The 19,402-nt window shown below is 33.6% G+C and overlaps 1 protein-coding gene across 1 annotated transcript; it reads right to left on the bottom strand.

Moving 5' to 3' along the window:
• Window positions 1-1,744: 1,744 nt before the first annotated feature.
• On the bottom strand, window positions 1,745-11,035 carry LOC135134574 (vesicular inhibitory amino acid transporter). Its single transcript, XM_064063271.1, has 3 exons — window positions 10,234-11,035; window positions 3,472-3,838; window positions 1,745-3,423 (listed from the first exon to the last, which is right to left on the bottom strand). Exons 1-3 carry the CDS (start codon window positions 10,636-10,638, stop codon window positions 2,606-2,608), a joined length of 1,590 nt encoding a protein of 529 aa, XP_063919341.1. The 5' UTR covers window positions 10,639-11,035; the 3' UTR covers window positions 1,745-2,605.
• Window positions 11,036-19,402: the final 8,367 nt, after the last annotated feature.

Genomic DNA, 19,402 nt, shown 5'->3' with positions numbered 1-19,402 from the left:
ATAATAAATCTACATTGTAAAAGAATGTTCAAAGTTGTGAAATTAAAGAGGTAATTACCAAACAGATTTTTAGTGTTTATAGATTCCATTTTACACTAACTTAAAGTTGTGTGACATCTGTGCGTGACGTCATTGTAACATTAAACCAACTCGGGATGTCAGATACAAATGTGTGCAAAAAAAACACCACATGCGAATTTACGAGATTTTAAAATAAAAACTAATGCATCTCACACAGCTTTTTCTGTTCATGGTGAATATGAAAAAATAAGAAAAATAATTTAAATTTCAGTTTTTTTAAATTTTTGTGAAAAAAATTTGCATCACAAAAGTAATACATACAGGGTGTTATTGAAAAGTACGTACAAAAAAACTGACAGTTCTTCGCGAAGTCTAAGAAGCCTGAAAAACTTATTTTGTGTTATCAAAATTATACGGGGAAAATTAATCCCTATCCAACGTTTTTAGACGCTACTGAATGATAAATAGGTAAAATTAATTTATTTTAGCAAATCCTAGCAACTATTACAATAATGAAAAAATAAGAGATCCCTTTGTTGCTATAGAATCGAAAGATGACCTTTTTATCAGAGGGGTACAACGAATTTGGACATAATTTTTAATAATTTTTATCTCTAAAAAAGGGCCGGTTTATCAATGCTCAGTTAAAAGTGTCTGTTAAGTAACTGTCAGATAACGGTAACTAGCAGTTAACGGAGGTAAAGTGTTTATCAATGCACGATGTTTCTTCCAGTTTCGTAGCTCGAAGTTTAGCTCTTACTCTCTTAAGTTGGTAACGCTCACCCCACTGGAAATGAGTTGTGATTGGTCAGTTCAAAACTACCCCGACCTTGAAAGTTCCATCAGATTCGATCCGAATTCGGTATTCAACGATTGTATATCGCGTTTCACGTGATCAATCATGAAAAAGCAAAATTTAGCATTAGAAAAAAAGTATTGGAAATTAAAAATGAAACAAGTAGGTACACCTATAAATAAATACAGAGAGATCGAAAAAGAAATTAATCAAAGTTGGCCATGCACGAAAAGGCGTTTGTCTTAGTTTAAAATATTTTGTTATTAATCGTCACGTTGACAAAAGTAATTTGCACTGTTATCAAACGAAATTAAAGCTTTTTTGTTATTAGAATCTTCAGAAATGGGATAAATTTTAGACAAAATTGGAAAACGGTGATTTTAATTCATTCTTATGTGTTTTAAAAGTAGGCGTCATAATTCTAATTTTAAACTGTCAATTTGACATTTAATAAAAAAAATTAAATTACCCTACCACCGTGATTACGACAAACGGCTTGTCGTGCATGGCCTACTTCGATTAATTTCTTTTTCGATCTCGCGGTATTATTAGATAGGTTTTTAATTTTTGGTACCTACATTAGACCTGGAAAATAATCAGCTAATAATAAGTGTTTTTCTCATCTTTTCTCTGTCAATTTGTTGCACAACATAAGTCCTCATCAAAATATTGTTAAATTCATAACAGATTTATTTGGATTTGTTAGGTTATGTTGCCACTAACTGGTGGATAACGCTTTAACTGACAGTTTGAACTGTCAGTTAATTTATCAGGCACTTTGACCACCAGTTTTGAGCTAGCGGGTAATGATAAACAGGTTAACTCACAGACAAGCTTTAACTGCCAGTTACTTTAACTTAACTGCGCATTGATAAACCGGAAGGAGAATACTTTTACCTGATTTTTTTTTAAATTTTAGTACCCTTACTTCGAGACCAATTGCCGATTTTATTTTGTACGTACCTTTCAATAACACGCTGCATATAAAATGGGAGTAAACAAACTACATTTATACAAAAAATTGCAAATTTCTCACGTTAAAAATGAAAAGTTTGCAGTGGAAACTTTTCGATTTTTAATAGTTGTTTTCTTATAGTATTCGGAGAGATTAGAAAAAACTCTTTTGCATATAACAACTTTTTGTGAAATAATTCACCAAAGAGAAGTATTGCGTTTTTCTTTTTTAGAATTCTACGTATCACATCCTTCATCTGCTGATGTTACTGTCACGTCACCCTAAGCTGCTGAAAATTGAAAACTACAAATGTGAGATGGATCTGGTTTTCATTGTTGGCTACCCTTTAAATAAAAGGAGCAAATATGATGTGGTTTGGAAATTTTAACAGACTTTATTTTTCAATTCGCGTTGCTCTGAGATTTTTTTTGTCAGTCATAACATAACATTAAAATTATCTTCCAAAACACTACCATGTAAAATCAAAATTCATATCGAGCTTTGTCTCGTCAAATTTTAGTAATACGTATATCAGTAAATACTTAGCAATACTAGATTGAGATATACATCTAATATCTTTATAATACTCTAACTGGAAGACAAATTTCAAATTTTCGTTTTGTAAGGGCGTCGAAGGCAAACTTTACTATCAGTAAATGGAAGACTCGTTGAAATCCCACAAAGTACATATTTGCTCACACTTCAGTAAATATGAAACTCTTTCGTATCATAAATAATTGAACTTTATTTGTTATTGCGCTTGTAGACTAGAAGCTTACGAATTGACAGTATTTAGCACTAAATTCCATATTTACTGATCAACTTGTGGGTGTTTAAAATGGAAGACCGATAGAAAACGCGTTAATCAAAGCACGCCCAGAATCTATAATCCCTATAACACCAAAAAGAATACCTAACGATATAATAAAATAATCGAAAGCTACAGTCCTACTATCCATCCCTTCCCTCTTCAACTTCAAGTGAAAATAGCAAGGCCAAATAAAACTCAGCATCGTTCCAGTGAAACTCCCAATAAAACCCATCAAAATGGCGAAATGGGGGATAAAACAAGCCATGAGAATCGTAAAAACAACAACACCTATCCTTGCCGCCAACCCCCAAACTTTCAATTCTCCATCTAAAGCCCAAATAGTAGGAAACGGTGTTTTGGGCTTACCTCTAAAGAAAGCTCTCTCCAAAAGCTCACAAGCTGCGTAGTAAGGGAGAGGGTAGCTAAGTAAGGCTTTGACAACTAAACACAAGTTGACTAAACCTTTGAAACCCGCCGATGGTAAATTGTTGGTGATGACCTGTTGGGTGTCGTTTTGAAAAGTAAGGAAACAGATGTAGCCGAAGAGGGCTTTGAACACGGCTGCCCATACATGGGACCAGTCTAGCATCCACTGAAACTTTGATGGGTCTTCCATATTGCCTTCAAGGGTTGGTAGGAAAATCTGGGAGGTGTAGGAGAAGACGATCACTCCTAAACTGATGGGGAAATTTTCCAGATCTAGATGCCATTTCACTTTGCCCCAACCCCAGTCGCCGATGTACAGAAGACAATACCCGATGATGATGGCGTTGATGAAGATGTGAGCCATCGTGCACCAGAAGGAGAGGAGGCTCACGCTCTTCAGAGACTTCAGAAATGCTAAGAAATACGTAAGTTATTGGTTTAACTTAACTGTAGTTGGCTTACCTAGTGGGATTAGAAAAATTCCTACCACCATCATCCAAGACCTCGTGTCGATGGCTCCTTCAGGGAATGTCCCAATCATGAGGTCTCCGCACACTACTACGTATAAAATACACGTCATCAGGAGTTCTATGATTTGAGCTATATTGACGATTTTGGCTCCGTATTTTTTCCCGAAGCATTCTTTGGCGATCGAAACGTACGAGTCTCGAACCCTGACTTGTCTGCCGGTTTGGATGTCAAATTCGTAAAGACACTCTACGAGGATTTTTCCGGTGTAACAGCAAATGTAGGCGATGCCGACCATGGCGGCTATGGCCCAGTAGCCTCCTCGGAGAACGGCAAACGGCAATGATACTATGAACATTCCCTGAAAAGAATATAGATTTTTTAAAAAATTTGGTGTTAAACTTATTTTAAAAGTTTGTTGTGTGTAATATAAAAATTTAGTGTATATATTTTTTATTGCTTTAGTTTCTGAAAAAAGTTTTTCAAACTAAATAACATTTTGGTAGTAGCAGAATGGCCCGGCGCATCCACCAAATTTATTTCTTTGTAACATCGTGTACTCATTTAGACTTACGAATTAAAAAAAATTGTTTTTAATTCAGTGCGATTTAAACTTTTTATTCTTTTTATAGAGTTATAGAAATTTAGTACAATTTTTGATGTCTAGTTTTCGACTAATTTTTAAATTTTAAGGTCATTTGAGTGCGCCCACGTGATTTCTGTCCGGTTTGTTGTATGTAGAAATTTTTTCTTCTAAAATGTTAAAAATTCTAAATTAGTTATAATAATACAATCTTAGAGATATAATAGAATCTTTGATTAGATAAATTTACCTTATCTTTATCTGATTGTGTTTCGTTTAATTCGCATACTTATAACAATAATAATCATGCTGATGTATTTTATGAAATTTTCTTTTAAAGAAATGTTGCATGCTTTTAAAATCATTTGTTGTTGAAAATGCAAGCAAAATTGACTAATCATTTTATAATAACTTGAGATAGGAGAGATAAGTTAATGCACTTATTACAAAATTTTAGAGATTACCACAAGTAAAAAAAACATTAATTGTATTAGATCTAAATGAGAAATTTCCTACAATTGTCGCAAACTCGAAAACTAAATGGCTTTAATTTTATCACCCCCTTTTTAATGAGAAATTTGCCGTTTCCTTATGATGAGTAGCAGATCTAAATTATTGATTGTCTACCTATCAAGCTAAAATACATCGAAAAAGCTCAGGAAAGTTAGCTCATGATTGACATTTGTGATAGGCGATTAGGCGGCAAAATTCAAGGAATTCTAAACTCAACTTTGGATGTACGATGTTTTTTAATCATGTTGTATAAGATGTAAGTTAAGAGAGTGATTACTTTTTATTTAAGAAGAACTGGAATACATTTCAATACGCTCTTCAGACATCATCAATTTTTTTTACTAAAAAAAAAACAGGTGCGCTTAAGAAGAAAAAAGACAAATTTATAAAAACTTGTCAGAATAACGTATTAAAAAGAAATATTTTTTGGACTTTCTAAATTTTTTTTAGAACAATTTTAAACATTTGGCATATTGTTTGCTGTTTCTGCAATATTTACAATTTATGATTTGCAAAATAAAAAAATAGCTATTTATATTTCTGCCAAAGCCACAGTTTAATTCAAATTATTACCCCCATTAGGTACTGCTAATAATAAATTTTCCGTTGATTTATCTTGCAAGTTGGAAAATTCAGTTGTTCTGAATTGTGGAATGAACAAACAACTTTTTGGTGTCCCTGTTTGTTTTAAAAGGTTTTCTGCAAGATTGTTAATGAAAACAAATATTTCTGTACAAAGTGATATTTGGGGTGGCAGCCTCTGACTTTGAATGCATGAAAGAGATTGAAATGTCAAAATGAGAATTGTTACTATTTGTAAATTCAGTCAAAAGATTTTTTTAATAAAAATAAGTTCTTGTGCGAAACATTCAGTTGACTTTATGTAGTGCTACGATAATCGGTTATTGAAATCGGCGTGGGTGAAACTCAACAATTTATTTCTTAGTAACTCAAATTCATACGACTAATTACACAGCGATTATGTACAAAATAATTCTGACGCAACTTGACTGGATTCTCGACATTCGCTGAACTCGAGTCGTTGATTGAATAATCTCGTTCCCGAAGGTGGCCTCTATATAAATCCATATTCTCTTCTAGATGTTTCGTAGTCGAGATCGTTCTGAAATACCCATCGCGACTTCCGCTTCCAGGCTTTTCTTTAGCGAACGCCGCCCGGCCGCCGTCACCGACGATGAGTCACCCATCATGGCCGTACATACTAGAATCCATAGATGTCGTATCGGGGCGGCGTATGGGTTTCTTTCGTAACAGTAGTTATAAGTAGACAGCGGATTTCTGTCGGGCTACGTCACGATTATAGGTGGGGACGCGCTGGATCGCCGGGACTCAGTAGCGGGTGATAGATAATCACTAAATTTAATCGTCACTTATTCCATAAATACAATTAACGATTTATTAATCAAACGGCTACGTAAATGAGAACGAGAATTAACAGCAGAGTGCAACGAAGCAGCGTTATTCTAATCTCAAATAAACGAAGTGCAGCCCTTAACTGCAATGAATTCCCATCCCGTACGAGCCGTACCGAGTTTGGCCTTGCCTATCCCGACAGAAATCCGCTCTCAAGTTATAAGCAATAAACAGTGTGTGAGTAGGTACCACTTTTTAACTAAACTTGTTAAGGATAAATATCAGTCAGTTACCAACTTAGAATTGCAGTTCCCTATTGTAATGTAAAATAATACAGTATGTAGTATGTAATTTGAATTTTATTAATATATGTACAGTTTAGCCTTAAAATAGTGTGTATCACAGTATCACAGGTTGTTGTGACTAGTGTGAGTGCCTGCGAACACGAGGTTATTGCCGACCATTTTCTGGCCTGGGTATACTATTTCCAGTGCTAACAATAAGTAACCATAAAGTTTCATGTATTATAAACAAATATGTATGTATGGAATTGAATTGAATGAATGACCCACGCTTGTCCAAATAAGCAATTTTCATTGTTAATACTTACACTAATAAGTTTTTTTTTTCCTAACGGCGTGCGGAAAGTGACTAGTTTCCGTACGCTAACCCGTGCGGAAAGTGATACTTTTCCGCACTAGTGCGGGAAGTAAATTGTAAGTACATTTCAAAGATTTATTGATTAATGATTACAACTATTTATATTAAATGTAAAAGAACAATTTATATAGTTATTTTTCTCATTGGTTTCATTTCGATCTGTCCCTTCAGTGGTTTTCATCTCAAACACCTTGCTAAGATTTGCTGCCTCCTTTTGTTCAGATCCAACTTCAGCTTCGTTTTATCGGTGATAGTACAACTGTTACGCCAATAGAGCTACTTCTGAAACTTTCTTTACTTGCTTTTCATTGCACCATGCCCAAAATTCCTTATAAGCCTTCTCATATCGGTCCTTACATTTTGTCGGTATTAGGTCTTGAATTGCAAGATCTGCTTCAGCAACTATATCCGAAGGAATAGAATCGCTAGAGGAATCTTTGTTTTCCATCTTCAATTGGACACACAGAACACAACACGATTAGGTATTATTGACAAATATTTTGCGAAAAACTTGTTTGTGTTTAAACAATTGCATTCGCAATACCTTGACTACTCAACGATATGATTTTCGAATGTACTGCGATTTAAAATTTGACGAAAAACTTAATTGCTGAAAGATTTAACAGACGCTGTTAGGAAAAACATTGTTCCTAACGCGCGCGGGAAGTGCGATTCCGAAACTCGTGCAGGTACCGAAACTCGCTACGCTCGTTTCAGTAACACCTGCACTCGTTTCGGAATCGCTGACTTCCCACACTTGTTAGGAAAATAACTATTTACAACTCTAATTTTAACAACACTTGAAAATGGTACGTGGGCATATCAATGTTTGCTCTGTTGTAACTACATTTCCCAAATTACAAATTTCAGATAGTTAAAGTCCAAGAGGTTTTAAAAGTGCCACATACTAACTTATCAATGACAATTTGCATTGTGTGAGGGTATAACGTTTTTTGTAACCTGTAAATCTGACTTTGATTAGGGGAATATTTTTATGTCAACATAAGAAACTACTTTTCAAATGTTCGTAAATAGGAGGATGTACAAATTTTTGTATAAAAACTGACCGTAAAAATTCCACAAAACTATTAAAAACCAATGTCAGAAAGCGATAATTAATTTTATACTAGCAATATTTAAAACAATGTATTACTAAAATAAAATTGTCAAGCGAAGTGGCGGATATTTAACTTTCCAATTTTATACGACTGCACTTCAATTAAAATTATTAAAAAAAATCCAAAATTGGCAAGTTTTAACAAAAATTACAGAAAAATAAAATCAACAATTTCAAATAACGTTATATTATAGCTTTTTTAAACATCTTCGACAAAACAAAAAATTTACTAAAACCAATGAAAAGTGAAAATTCTCTAAAACGTTACTTATAATAAGAGTTTTTTTTGTTCACAATCTAATAGCGTTTGTCACGGAATTTGTGTTGGTACTGACGTTTTACTAATGCGTAAGTGGAAAAAATATAAGTTTAAAATTGAAATGGTTTTTTATGATTACCATAATTTGTTAAAAGTTTGAGAGCCTTTAGTAGTTCCCACTTTTAAAATGATCACTTTGTTAAATAGTAAATATACAAAATTTATTTTGCTTGATAAAGTAGCTATCCTACCACTACCATATAGATGACCTGTTAACTCTTGGTAGGGTATGTGTTTCATCATTTAGAAAAATTCTGCAAGAAAAACCTTCAGTTCAATTGTTTCTTTTAGATATTAAAAATGGGATAATTTTTTGATGCACGTATATAGAGCACTCTAAATGAGTTCACGTTAAAAAATGCAGGAATGACGAAATTAATATTGTAAAGATTGTAATCAAACGAGGAAGTTATTCAAAGAGCATATGCCATTCATCATACCTTTGAAAATGGTCATAGAATAGACGAAAATTGTTTAAAGTTGATGAAAGCAGAAATAATCTTCTTCGATCTTTCGGTGCACGATAACAGTCTAACGTTATCAGCAACGCGCGGAATTGTATCTCATACGCTAGAACCAGTGCTGTCGCGGCGATAGTTCGATTATAAATATATTTTTCTTTTGGACTATTTCAACATAATATAACATTTCAAGATCACAAATCTGTCCTGTGGTTGAAAAATTAAAAAGGGCATCGAGTATTATTATTTGAAGTAATATAGTAATATAGAAGTTGTTTTTTTACTGGCTGTAAACACTCCTAGCGACGCACTGGCTACGACCTTGTGGACCAGATCAAAGCGTCCCCGCTACTCGCCGCAAAAAACACCTTACTTCAACTGGGGGATTGCAGTGGTGAGATAAATTCCCGCGTACTGGTTATCAGGTTAGCATTGTCTAGATAATGCCAACGTAGTTGGCGAAACTTTCCGTTAATTTTTGGAATTTTATATTTTTGGTGTTATAAGGGTAATAAATGTTGTACTGCAAATTTTTTGAGAGAAAGATGGTGATTTATAAACGAACCTCTGGATATGTGGAATAAGGTAGTCTTTTCTCACCAAAAAATATTCCAATCTCTTAATAACGGTACTAAGAAGAGTGTCCCCACAAATCAAAGCTAATAGATCGTTTTTTAATCTTTGAAAGTACATAGAATAAATGTGGTAATATATAAAAGAATTTTAGATGAAGTTATAGTGCCATCAGTTCTATCTTTGTTTGAGGATTAAAACTTCATATTTCAAGTTGTAATTATTAGCATTCCTTAATTTATACATATATGTTTATATGTATGTATTTAAATATAATAATAATAATTGTAGGATAACTATCCAATTTATCGAGCACATACAGTAAGAAATTTTTTGGAAGAACAGGAAGCCATATTTAAACCCGATAGAAAATGTTTGGGCACGTATGGCAAAATTTATTAATGGCATGATGTTCGATTGCAAAATATTACAGAGTTACAAGAAAAAGTTGTCGAACCCTGGCAAAACATAACGCCTGAATTCACCAGTCAATTAATTTTGTCAATAATGCCTCGTCGACTGCAAAATGTTATCGACGCAAATGGTGGGGTGACAAAATATTAATGGTTTAATCATATTTAATGTTTTTTTTTGTTTTAGAATAAAATTTTACGTGTTCTATTTATTTCGAAAAATTTAATTTGCGCTAGCCAATGGTAGATTTGTGTATGTCTTCATATTATATAAAAGTTTATTTTTATAATCAATTTTATCTTTAGCTAAAAAGCAGAGAATTCACTCTGACGTATATTTTGTCAATAATCTAAGCTTGACGTCAAAAAGGTGGGTATTTTTTTTTGTCAGTTTTGTACCAAATATAGAGATTGACAAAAAGATAACCTATCCTGACGATTCCAGGGATACCAACATACATATCCTTGTTTGTAAGTGTGATTACTGTACAGTGTACAGTGACTCGAAAATGTGACTCGTACAGTCCCAGATTTTAACTCGGTTAAATTTGCCTTCATGGCTTGGTGATTTATATCTGGTAACTATAAGTTTTTGTTATTAGAATATATATTTGAGCTTTACTGTACTTATGGCAACATTTTAAAATTTTGCCGGCGCATCCACCAAATTGAAGCACTTCATTGACTTGAAAATCTGTTTTTCTTTAAGATTTCGATGAAGCATTGTAATTGTAAACATTTACCTGAATAGCATTGGTTACATTCCACGCCGCCTGGTACTCGTTGATCTTAATATCACTCTTCCCTTCAACAAAATCGGAAGTCTCAGAAAAATCAACCGAAGACATCCTGCTCTGACGACTCTCCTTCTGGTACCCCGCTTCGTTGAAGCTGTCCTCCGCCTCCAGGTTTGTCTCCTGCATGTTCAGAAACGGGTTAGTGCTCTTCATGTTACTCATCTCGTGGTGTTCGTCCGAGGTTCCACCGTGGGACGTGTGGTTCTGGTTGATTTGGGCGAAATGCACCCTCTCCCCCGGCTGTTCCTCCCTCGTCCCAGACCTATCCGGTATGATCTGCCTGAAGGTTTGTCCCGCCACGTTGACCGCCGCCGCCAGCGGCGGCAGCTTAATGCTCCCCAAGCGATTCATGGTCTCGTCTTAAAACTACGTGGAAGACCGTCGATTGGCACGTCACTATATATATCACTAGAAACGTTAAAACCGCTAGAAAACGTTGGAAGACCGAGTGGGGTTCAAAAGTAGATCACCGCCAAGATGGATAGAGCTGGTTTTGGGAAGGATTATGGGTTTTGCAATGGTAGAAATCAATAGTAATGCGAAAATTGATGGTGGATCTTCAAGAATTCATTCGCGTTTCACTTGATTTTACACTCGCACGATGACTCGCCCGCTTAAACCATGATTAGAGTTGAATCTGGTGTTGCACTAAGTGATTCTGCGGAAAAATTAAAATTTTATGATTTCCATCTTGGCGGCGGTAGACCTTCGGAAAATTGGTACATTTGCAGCCTCCGCGTACGGTCGGGAGGTGCGCAGGACCGCACTCGATGGATTTTTCGGTTGGAAGGGTTCACTGGTATGCTATTACGGATTTGTACGGGGTGAATTCGAAAGGTTGCTTTAACTTTGCTCGCCAGGGAAAGCTTTTTAACGCACAAAAATTTCATATTATGAATTTTGTTCCTTTATCTTAACATAAACGATGTAAGGGCAATGTGGAAAATGTTTTCAGTTTCAGCTCCCACATTACTCGATTTTTTGTGATCTTTTCATCTTGTGGAAGAATATCAACAGGGTAGATGTGGGCTTTAATTTAATTCTCCCTTTGTCCAACAAAGCGTGCATCAGCAATTTCAGTGGTTGACAAACTATTTCTGTTTACATGAAAATAACATCCTCGACAAAGCCATCTTAAAACATTATTCAACTAAACTCAGGTCTTTTGTTAAAACTTTGAATCCAATAACAGGAAGGTGAAATGTAGATAAATGTTTTGTTTTCTTTTTTTTTAGTTTTAACCATTTGCTTGCGGTATAGTTAGGTTATTACCTTCAACAAGAAAAACATCAAAAATTTTTGCATGGACTAGGTTTGAAATGTCTTCTTTCCCATTTCCGAACAAATATTTCTACTCATAACTCGTACTTTCGTAACATATTTGGGATTTTCATCTTTGTCAAAAACTTTGCAAAAACTGCAAATTTTTCGGTCGTTGATTTTGAATGTTTTATTTTATGCATTTTAGAGACCTTTAGGTTTTAGGCGTACTTTAATTCATTCCCAGTTGTTTGACTTTAATGTTATACCTAGATAAATAGTCCACTTCCGTTGTAAAGCCACTATTCTTACTGAAGGAAACGAATTGCCTTCAAATATGCTGGAAATGGTTCTTCACGTTTTTGGAGTAGCTTGCGTAGCTGGCCATTCAAATACATTCTTGAGAAGAATTAATTACGCTTTCTTATGCTTCTTTAACATGAGGTATTAGCTAGGAAGATCTTTCTTTTCATCTCTTTTCGGAAACTGTTCATTTTTTGTTTTCCTAAACTAAATATATGAGTTTCTCTTCTTCCTGTACTCTGGTATTTTTTAATTCTTCTACGGCTAATAACCAGACTACCCGTACTTATTGTCTCTCGTTCTTTTTTTTTTTGAGGATTTTTTTCTTTGATGACTTTCTGTAAGTTTAATACCAACGTTTTCACTTAGCAAAGTTAAATTTAATCTAGCACATTTTCTCTTATTAAAGTTAAAAATATTATTCTAAATTCTCATTTTTATTGTGTTAGTCCTCAATTTTCTTCACAGTATCTTTTATATAGTGTACAATTGTATTCCAGTGTTCTTCATATTTTATGTACTTTCCTTAATTTTTTTCTTTCTCTTTTTCTACTTCTCATTCAGTGTAATGTATATCCGACTGAGCATTTGTTGTTCTATTTGAATATTTTTTTATTTTATCTTTTATCTGTTCTTAGAATGTTTGCTCATGTAAAGTTTTGATACTGTCTGCCCATTATGTACTTTCAAGTGAAAATTTTTAATAAATATATATTATAGAATGTGATTTTTACAATTTCTTTTTAAACAGCTGTTGATTCAGTGTATAATGCTTCAGTTTTCTTCTGGAATTCATTTCAGAATAATATTTCATGCTAGAAAAATCTGAAAACAGGTTTGTATTCAGCAGAAAAAAATGATTCGGAACGTGTATTTTCATGTCCGACGATTACAGATATTACGTATGTTATTCTTTGGCTTTTATTAAATTTGCGAATTCCATCTTATTAATGTGCCCAGTCCTAGTCTTGGTATCAAGTTTTACAGAACTATATTTTGGGTTCGCACTAATAATGACTAGAACTCCACTTAACAACATTTACTATTATAACATATCTCGAATCAACTCTCAAAATTTACATAAACACAACAATTTTATTAATACAAAACTCCCTATGATTACAGTCTTCTTCCATCCAGATGAGTTGCTATAAAGTACTACTCCTTTATTAAACGCTTCCTTTTCTCAATGTACCAGGACTCTATCGATTGCATTTTTTGATTATAGACTTGTTCAAGGTGAAGGAGTTCACGTACCAATACATACTTTTCTTATTTTCGGAAAGCAGTTCTAAAAGATAAAAGAATATTAGTTCTTCAATAACAATTTATTTAAATTTTTTGGGATAGTCAGGAAAACAATTTAATATTTTTTGGGGGGAAATTCAATGTAGGCTATTCTAAAAGATAAAAACATAGCACCAAAACATAATCAATAATACGTTTTTTCAAAATATTTCTGCAATAATTTGTGCGATTATGTCGTCGTATTTTGTAATTATTGTTATTATTAATGTGGTGAAGTCGCAAACAGATTAAATGACTCATGGGGGACAGTAACACACATATTATAATAATGTTTAAAGAGATTTATTTCGTACAATTTTGAGATGACATTAAATTTTTGGAAGAGATGAACAAATAAATTCTGATTAGCGATTTACCTTATTTTCGATCATCTTCAAGCAAAATTTCAGCGCAATCGGCGTCATAGTTTAGAGGATAGAATGTAAAATTGTTGTATAATTTTGAACAGACACATTTTGATGAGCCTTTTATCATATTCTATACGATATTTTTAAAATACATTTAAAATTTGAATATATAATATGTCCACAAACTTCGGAAATTATCTGTCTAACAAAATTACCAATATGTGATATACAGGCAGAAATAAGCGACCTGTTTTTCATATTCAAGGAGTTACGAGTATAGACCGTCAGAGAAATATTAAATTACCTTACGTTCAGAGAGTAAAAAAATCCATTTTTGGAGATCCATTTTGTTTTTTTCAAGTGTTAATTTCTATGTTACTAGTTTGTTAAACATATACATTAGGGTGATTCAAAAAAAAAAAAATATTTTTTTTTTTCGTGCAAAGAGGTTCAAAAGTTTCTTTTCAACGTAAAAAAATACCAGTTAAAATTTGAGCTCTTAATATTAATATTAAGACCGTCCGCATCGCGTTTTTCTATTTCCCATAAGAATAACATGGGAAAATTTTTGTTTGCACCTTCTGATTTTTATTGCTAGCCCGTCGTGTGTCGTGAAAAAAATTCAATCACATATTTTTATAGAGAATTGAACGCTCTACAAAAAGTGTCTCCTATGATTGTGCGAGAAACCTGATAGTTGAAGAGTTATTTTAGGCTAAAGTTAAATTTATCCAAATTTTGACGTTTTTGATGCATTACAATAAATTTGATGGTCTTATTGGAATAAATCACCACAAAAATTTATACACATTTTAAATTTAGTTTTTTAAACAGTAATTGTTTATAATTTTATGCTATAATAAGGCCAGTAACACTCTTTCCGAACATTTTCAGCATCAGTGGGTTAAAAAATAATAGTCAGGTTTCTCGCAAAATCATAGGAGACACTTTTTGTAGAGCGTTCAATTCTCTATAAAAATATGTGATTGAATTTTTTTCACGACACACGACGGGCTAGCAATAAAAATCAGAAGGTGCAAACAAAAATTTTCCCATGTTATTCTTATGGGAAATAGAAAAACGCGATGCGGACGGTCTTAATATTAATATTAAGAGCTCAACTTTTAACTGGTATTTTTTTACGTTGAAAAGAAACTTTTGAAACTCTTTGACACGAAAAAAAAAATTATTTTTTTTTTTTGAATCACCCTAATATACATAACCTGATGATGACGTTAAATAAAGTCGAAACATGTCGTAAAGTAACTGCAAGCATTTAGTCTCCTAATTATATACTACGTTTAAGAGGCGGACAACTATCCCAAATTAAAAAAGTCCAGTTTTAAAATGGTTAACAAGACAGGGGTGGTGAGATGGCTTTAGAAAGTTATTTATATTTCATTGTTTTACCCAATACCTACCCGAACCGAAAGAAGATAAGGTCTATTTAAAACCATTGAATTTTTTTGTCTCAAATTCAAGAAAAAATTCATTTACATTTCACTGTTTTCTTTAATTAACAACAAGTACAATCTATTTTCTATAATAACACCACCAAGGAGCTATGCAAAAAAAAAAGCAGTAAGTTGCATTATTATCCTTTCTATATAATTTGATGACTACAAAAGTTATTTGGGGTGTTTCCCGTTTTAGCTGAGTCACCCTGTACATTTGTTTTAAGCAGGTTTTTCGTTTATAATTGATCTGTATTTCAATAAATTCTGAATTATGAGGTCATATTGTTTGAGTAGTCTTTCTGATTTTTTTATTAATAATTTATTTTAAGCTAAATTATTTGCTTGTCATGTGATTTAAATTAATTTAATTTCATCAACATTACTACATTAGTAATTTCGCAAACAAATTTGGAGAAATACCCTTCTTATTTTTAAAGCGATATCATATTGGTTTTACTGAAATTGTTTATCTCAATTTAGTAACACCTGTCATCAACCGAAAAAAAAAGTTTTTACAAATATACACTCGCCGGCACAAAAACGGGCCACCCGTATAAAGATCCGAAAATGTGCAAAATAAAGTACGATTTCGGTTGCAATACCTTGATGTTGTTATGCAACGTTTATTGTAATATTACTATCCAAAAAGAACTAAAAAATATATTATTTTAATAGAAAATGATAAAAATTCAATAATCGAACAAAGCTGAAAAAAAATTAAAGTTTCCAAAGAAGCATAATCAATTGGTACACTGTTTAAGGACGTCAATAACGGGTATGTCCCCCACGAACCTGTAAGACTGCTGCCATTATCCAGGGCATCCCATGAAATAAATTGTTTATTTATTCATGTTGGATAATCCCTCATTCCTTTAAAAGCATATTCTGAAGCTCATCTAAAGTGTGGCGTGCAGGTACAGTCAATTATTAATATGCTGGGCAAGAAACAATATCAAAAATAAGCGTAGCACTGTACTCAGAAAAATATTAGCTGGCCCGTTTTTCATGCCGGTGAGTGTACTTTACTTTGTCAGCAATTAAAAAAAAGTTAACCATTAAATATGTATCTATAATTTGCCAGCGTCAATAAAATGTCGTTAATAGTAAAGTAGGTAAACCAGTAAAGCTACTTACATAAACATTTTTTGTCTAGTTAAGTTATGTAACTCGCACATAAAGTAAGTACTTTAAATAACTTGTAGGTGATCACGTGAGTACAACGTCATGCGGTAGCTGTCTAGAGAGCACTAAACAAGCATGTAAGAAATATGTATTTATAAGTAGTCTGTGATTTATAACAAGTATCAGGGCCTAAATTAATGTGCAGTTCTACACATTTTGTGCAGTTCGAAAATGCATTTGTGCAGCTGGAAATTGCAATTTGTGCAGTAACTTTTTCACATTTTTAATATTTTTACTTCCCGAGCGTAAGCTGTTGCTACTGACGCCGGTTCATCCGTTCACCGAAAAGAATCGAGGAATTTTTATGACTTTGTTTGCCTAGTTGGATCCTCAAGAAACCCCAGATGTGCTGTTTACAGTTTGTCACGTACCTGCATAACAATAACGCTTTTTAATGATTTCTAAAAAGCGCACAGCAAAAATTTATCAAATACGGAGTCGTGCTGCCTGCAGACCTGTTATCTTTATCAATCACTTTAGTTTTTTCTTGCATTGGTAATGCGCTGTGAATAATTTTCTTTTGTCCTATGACAAGTTTTATTTACGTTATTGCCGTCATCACAAATTTTTTATTGGTTAAATTAAGAACTAATCACCACATTTTCTCAAAAATGTGAGAATACCCAAGTCTTTATTTAATAGTGATAAAATAAGAATTATAATGTTCTTGACATTTTTGGTCCTCTGTTTTGAGAATACTAACTTATTCAAATCAAACTAATTGCTACGTGACATTATTTCTATGTATAGACATAAATACTTGAACTTTAGGGCTGACATGCGTGAGATGACATTTTATCCCGTTACTTATCTGCTTTAAATAATTTTACATTGTCTGTACTGTACTTGCAAGCGCAAATTCCAATAATTTGAGCTCCCACAACTCAGAGGCTGCGGGGATGTTATTTATGCCGCCGGTTTTTACTTCATAGAAATTGTGCTAAAGCGAAAATCACTAAATCAAATTTTATAATTTTTTAAAGAAGCGGAATTTGTCGAATTATATTTCAACGGCGAGGGAAGTTCTGCTGAAATAACCTTCGACCGTTTTTTTTTTATTACTAATTGAGATATCCAGTAAAAGAAAGCCGGATCGATACTCTGAAGGGCCGAGATGCCGAGGGTGTACCTCATGGATCGGAGAATCGGACCAGATGAGGGATGTTAATGCCCAGAAAACCCAAACACGTGTTACAACAATTTGCAAATTGCTACAAAAAAATTTTTGTGTTTTGTGCCATCCTGTAGTATAGCATTTGCCGTCGTCCTGTACATTGCTAAAAAAATTCACTTGGTTTTTTTGCCTGTGTAAATATTGTTAAAAGGTAAGTCATATATGAAGTAATTCTATAAAAAATGCAGCGTTTAAAACGTAAAATATTACTGCTACAGGTGCTATATAACTGCAATTTATTGTAATTTTTGCAATGGATATTCGAAAATTTCTAATCAAAGGACAGAAAAGAAAATTCGACAACCTACGGGATGATGAAGAAAAAACAATTTATGATGGCAACGGCGAAGAGAATAATATTAACAGCGGTACAGACAGGACTGATGATAAACCTTTGAACAATACGAACGTCAGTGATGGATTAAGCTCTAATAGCATTAGCAACAACAATTCTCTGTCTTTGGCAAGTACAAGTAGTTCTGATGTTGTTCATATGAATATAAGACGTGAAAAAGCTACAGAATGTTTTAAACACACACGTTACAACGGTAGACATTATGTTACATGTGAAGTCTGCTTGAAATTTCCAGATATAGTTAAACGATTTAGTAAAAATTCGAAACAACCAAGCATTACACTATCTGGCGGTACAATTTTTCGAAACGCAGTTTTAATGGACCATATTAAGTCTCCATACCATACAGCTGCAATGAAAGCTTACCGACTTAATGTTCTTGACGATAAACAAAGCATTTCAAACGCTCCTATGAACATTCATTTGAAAAAACTAAACAATGATCTAGCAACTACCATTGGAAAATTAATGATTAGTGTTTACAATGATGCAAAACACCTTTCTTTATCTGCCTGGAGTTGGCCATCAAGAACGGTGCATCTGAATTAGCAAATCAATTTGTGTATCAAACTGAGGTGCCCCCAGAAAATAAAGTAGAAATTCGTTACGTGACCCCACCGTATCATAGTGAATTACTCTCCTGCATTGTCCAAGGTAGTTTACCTACATTTAAGGAAGAAGTTACGAATTCATTAGCCCTTTCACTGCGAATAGATGGCTCTATTGACAGGACGCAAATTGACAAAATTTATGTACTGGGTAAAATTGTAACTAAATCTGGCGAACTAAAAACGTTTTATCTTGGGGTGGCGGAGCAGTCAGAGAGAAGCGCTTCAGGTCTTCTACAAGCTGTGAAAAGTGCTATTAATGAGACCTGTGGAAATTATAAGTGGATATTTTTAAAAACATCGTCCATTGTTACGGATGGAGCAAGCATAAATACAGGGCATGAAAATGGTTTATGGAAACTTATTGAGGAAGAAATTAAAGCAATGGAAGGTAAAATTCCTCTTATAAAAATTTGGTGTGCAGCTCACAGAGCGCAACTAGCTTGGAAAAGCGTCACATGTGGCAGGAAATGCGTTAATGAAGCTAGTTCAATTATTTCATCTACTGAAAGCATTTCCACCTATTTTAGAAGATCTTCAGTACGCACTTCACAACTGAAATTGATTGCAGAGGAGCATGGGACTGAGTACTTTCACTTTCCAAAATCTTTTGAGATTCGCTGGGGACAGCATACCCATCATTTACTGTCAATAATATTGAAATCTTGGCACTCACTTGTGCTCTATTTTCAGTCTACGGATGACAAAGAGGCAAAAACAAATGGTTTTTTGTCTTTTTTGACATAATTACAATCACTGAAACTCATTTGCGCCATTACTGATATTTTGTCAGTATTTGTTAGACTACAGTTAAAATTACAACTTGACTCACTAACGTTAATTGATATGGCTGAAAATGTTAATGATTGTATCAGATCTTTAGATAGTCTTATTAGGGACAAATTGGCAGGTGGCTGGGAGGAGTTATTAGATAATTCGCTTGTCTACGATGAAGACAATAATATCACGCTAAAAAATATTCACATTACCGATGTTCCAGAAAGACGGAGATCTAAACATCACTTATATGTTACAGATCATAGAAACTTTGAAGCGATACGGGGAGAAATTATTTTATCTTTAAAAGAATTTCTTAAAGAACGTTTTCATATCGACCAAAC

This window comes from Zophobas morio, unplaced genomic scaffold, assembly GCF_036711695.1.
Source record: "Zophobas morio isolate AGI-343-1 ecotype UQ-CSIRO unplaced genomic scaffold, CSIRO_AGI_Zmor_V1 ptg000023l, whole genome shotgun sequence".
NCBI classification, from domain to species: domain Eukaryota; kingdom Metazoa; phylum Arthropoda; class Insecta; order Coleoptera; family Tenebrionidae; genus Zophobas; species Zophobas morio.
This window is presented reverse-complemented; position numbering and strand designations above follow the sequence as displayed.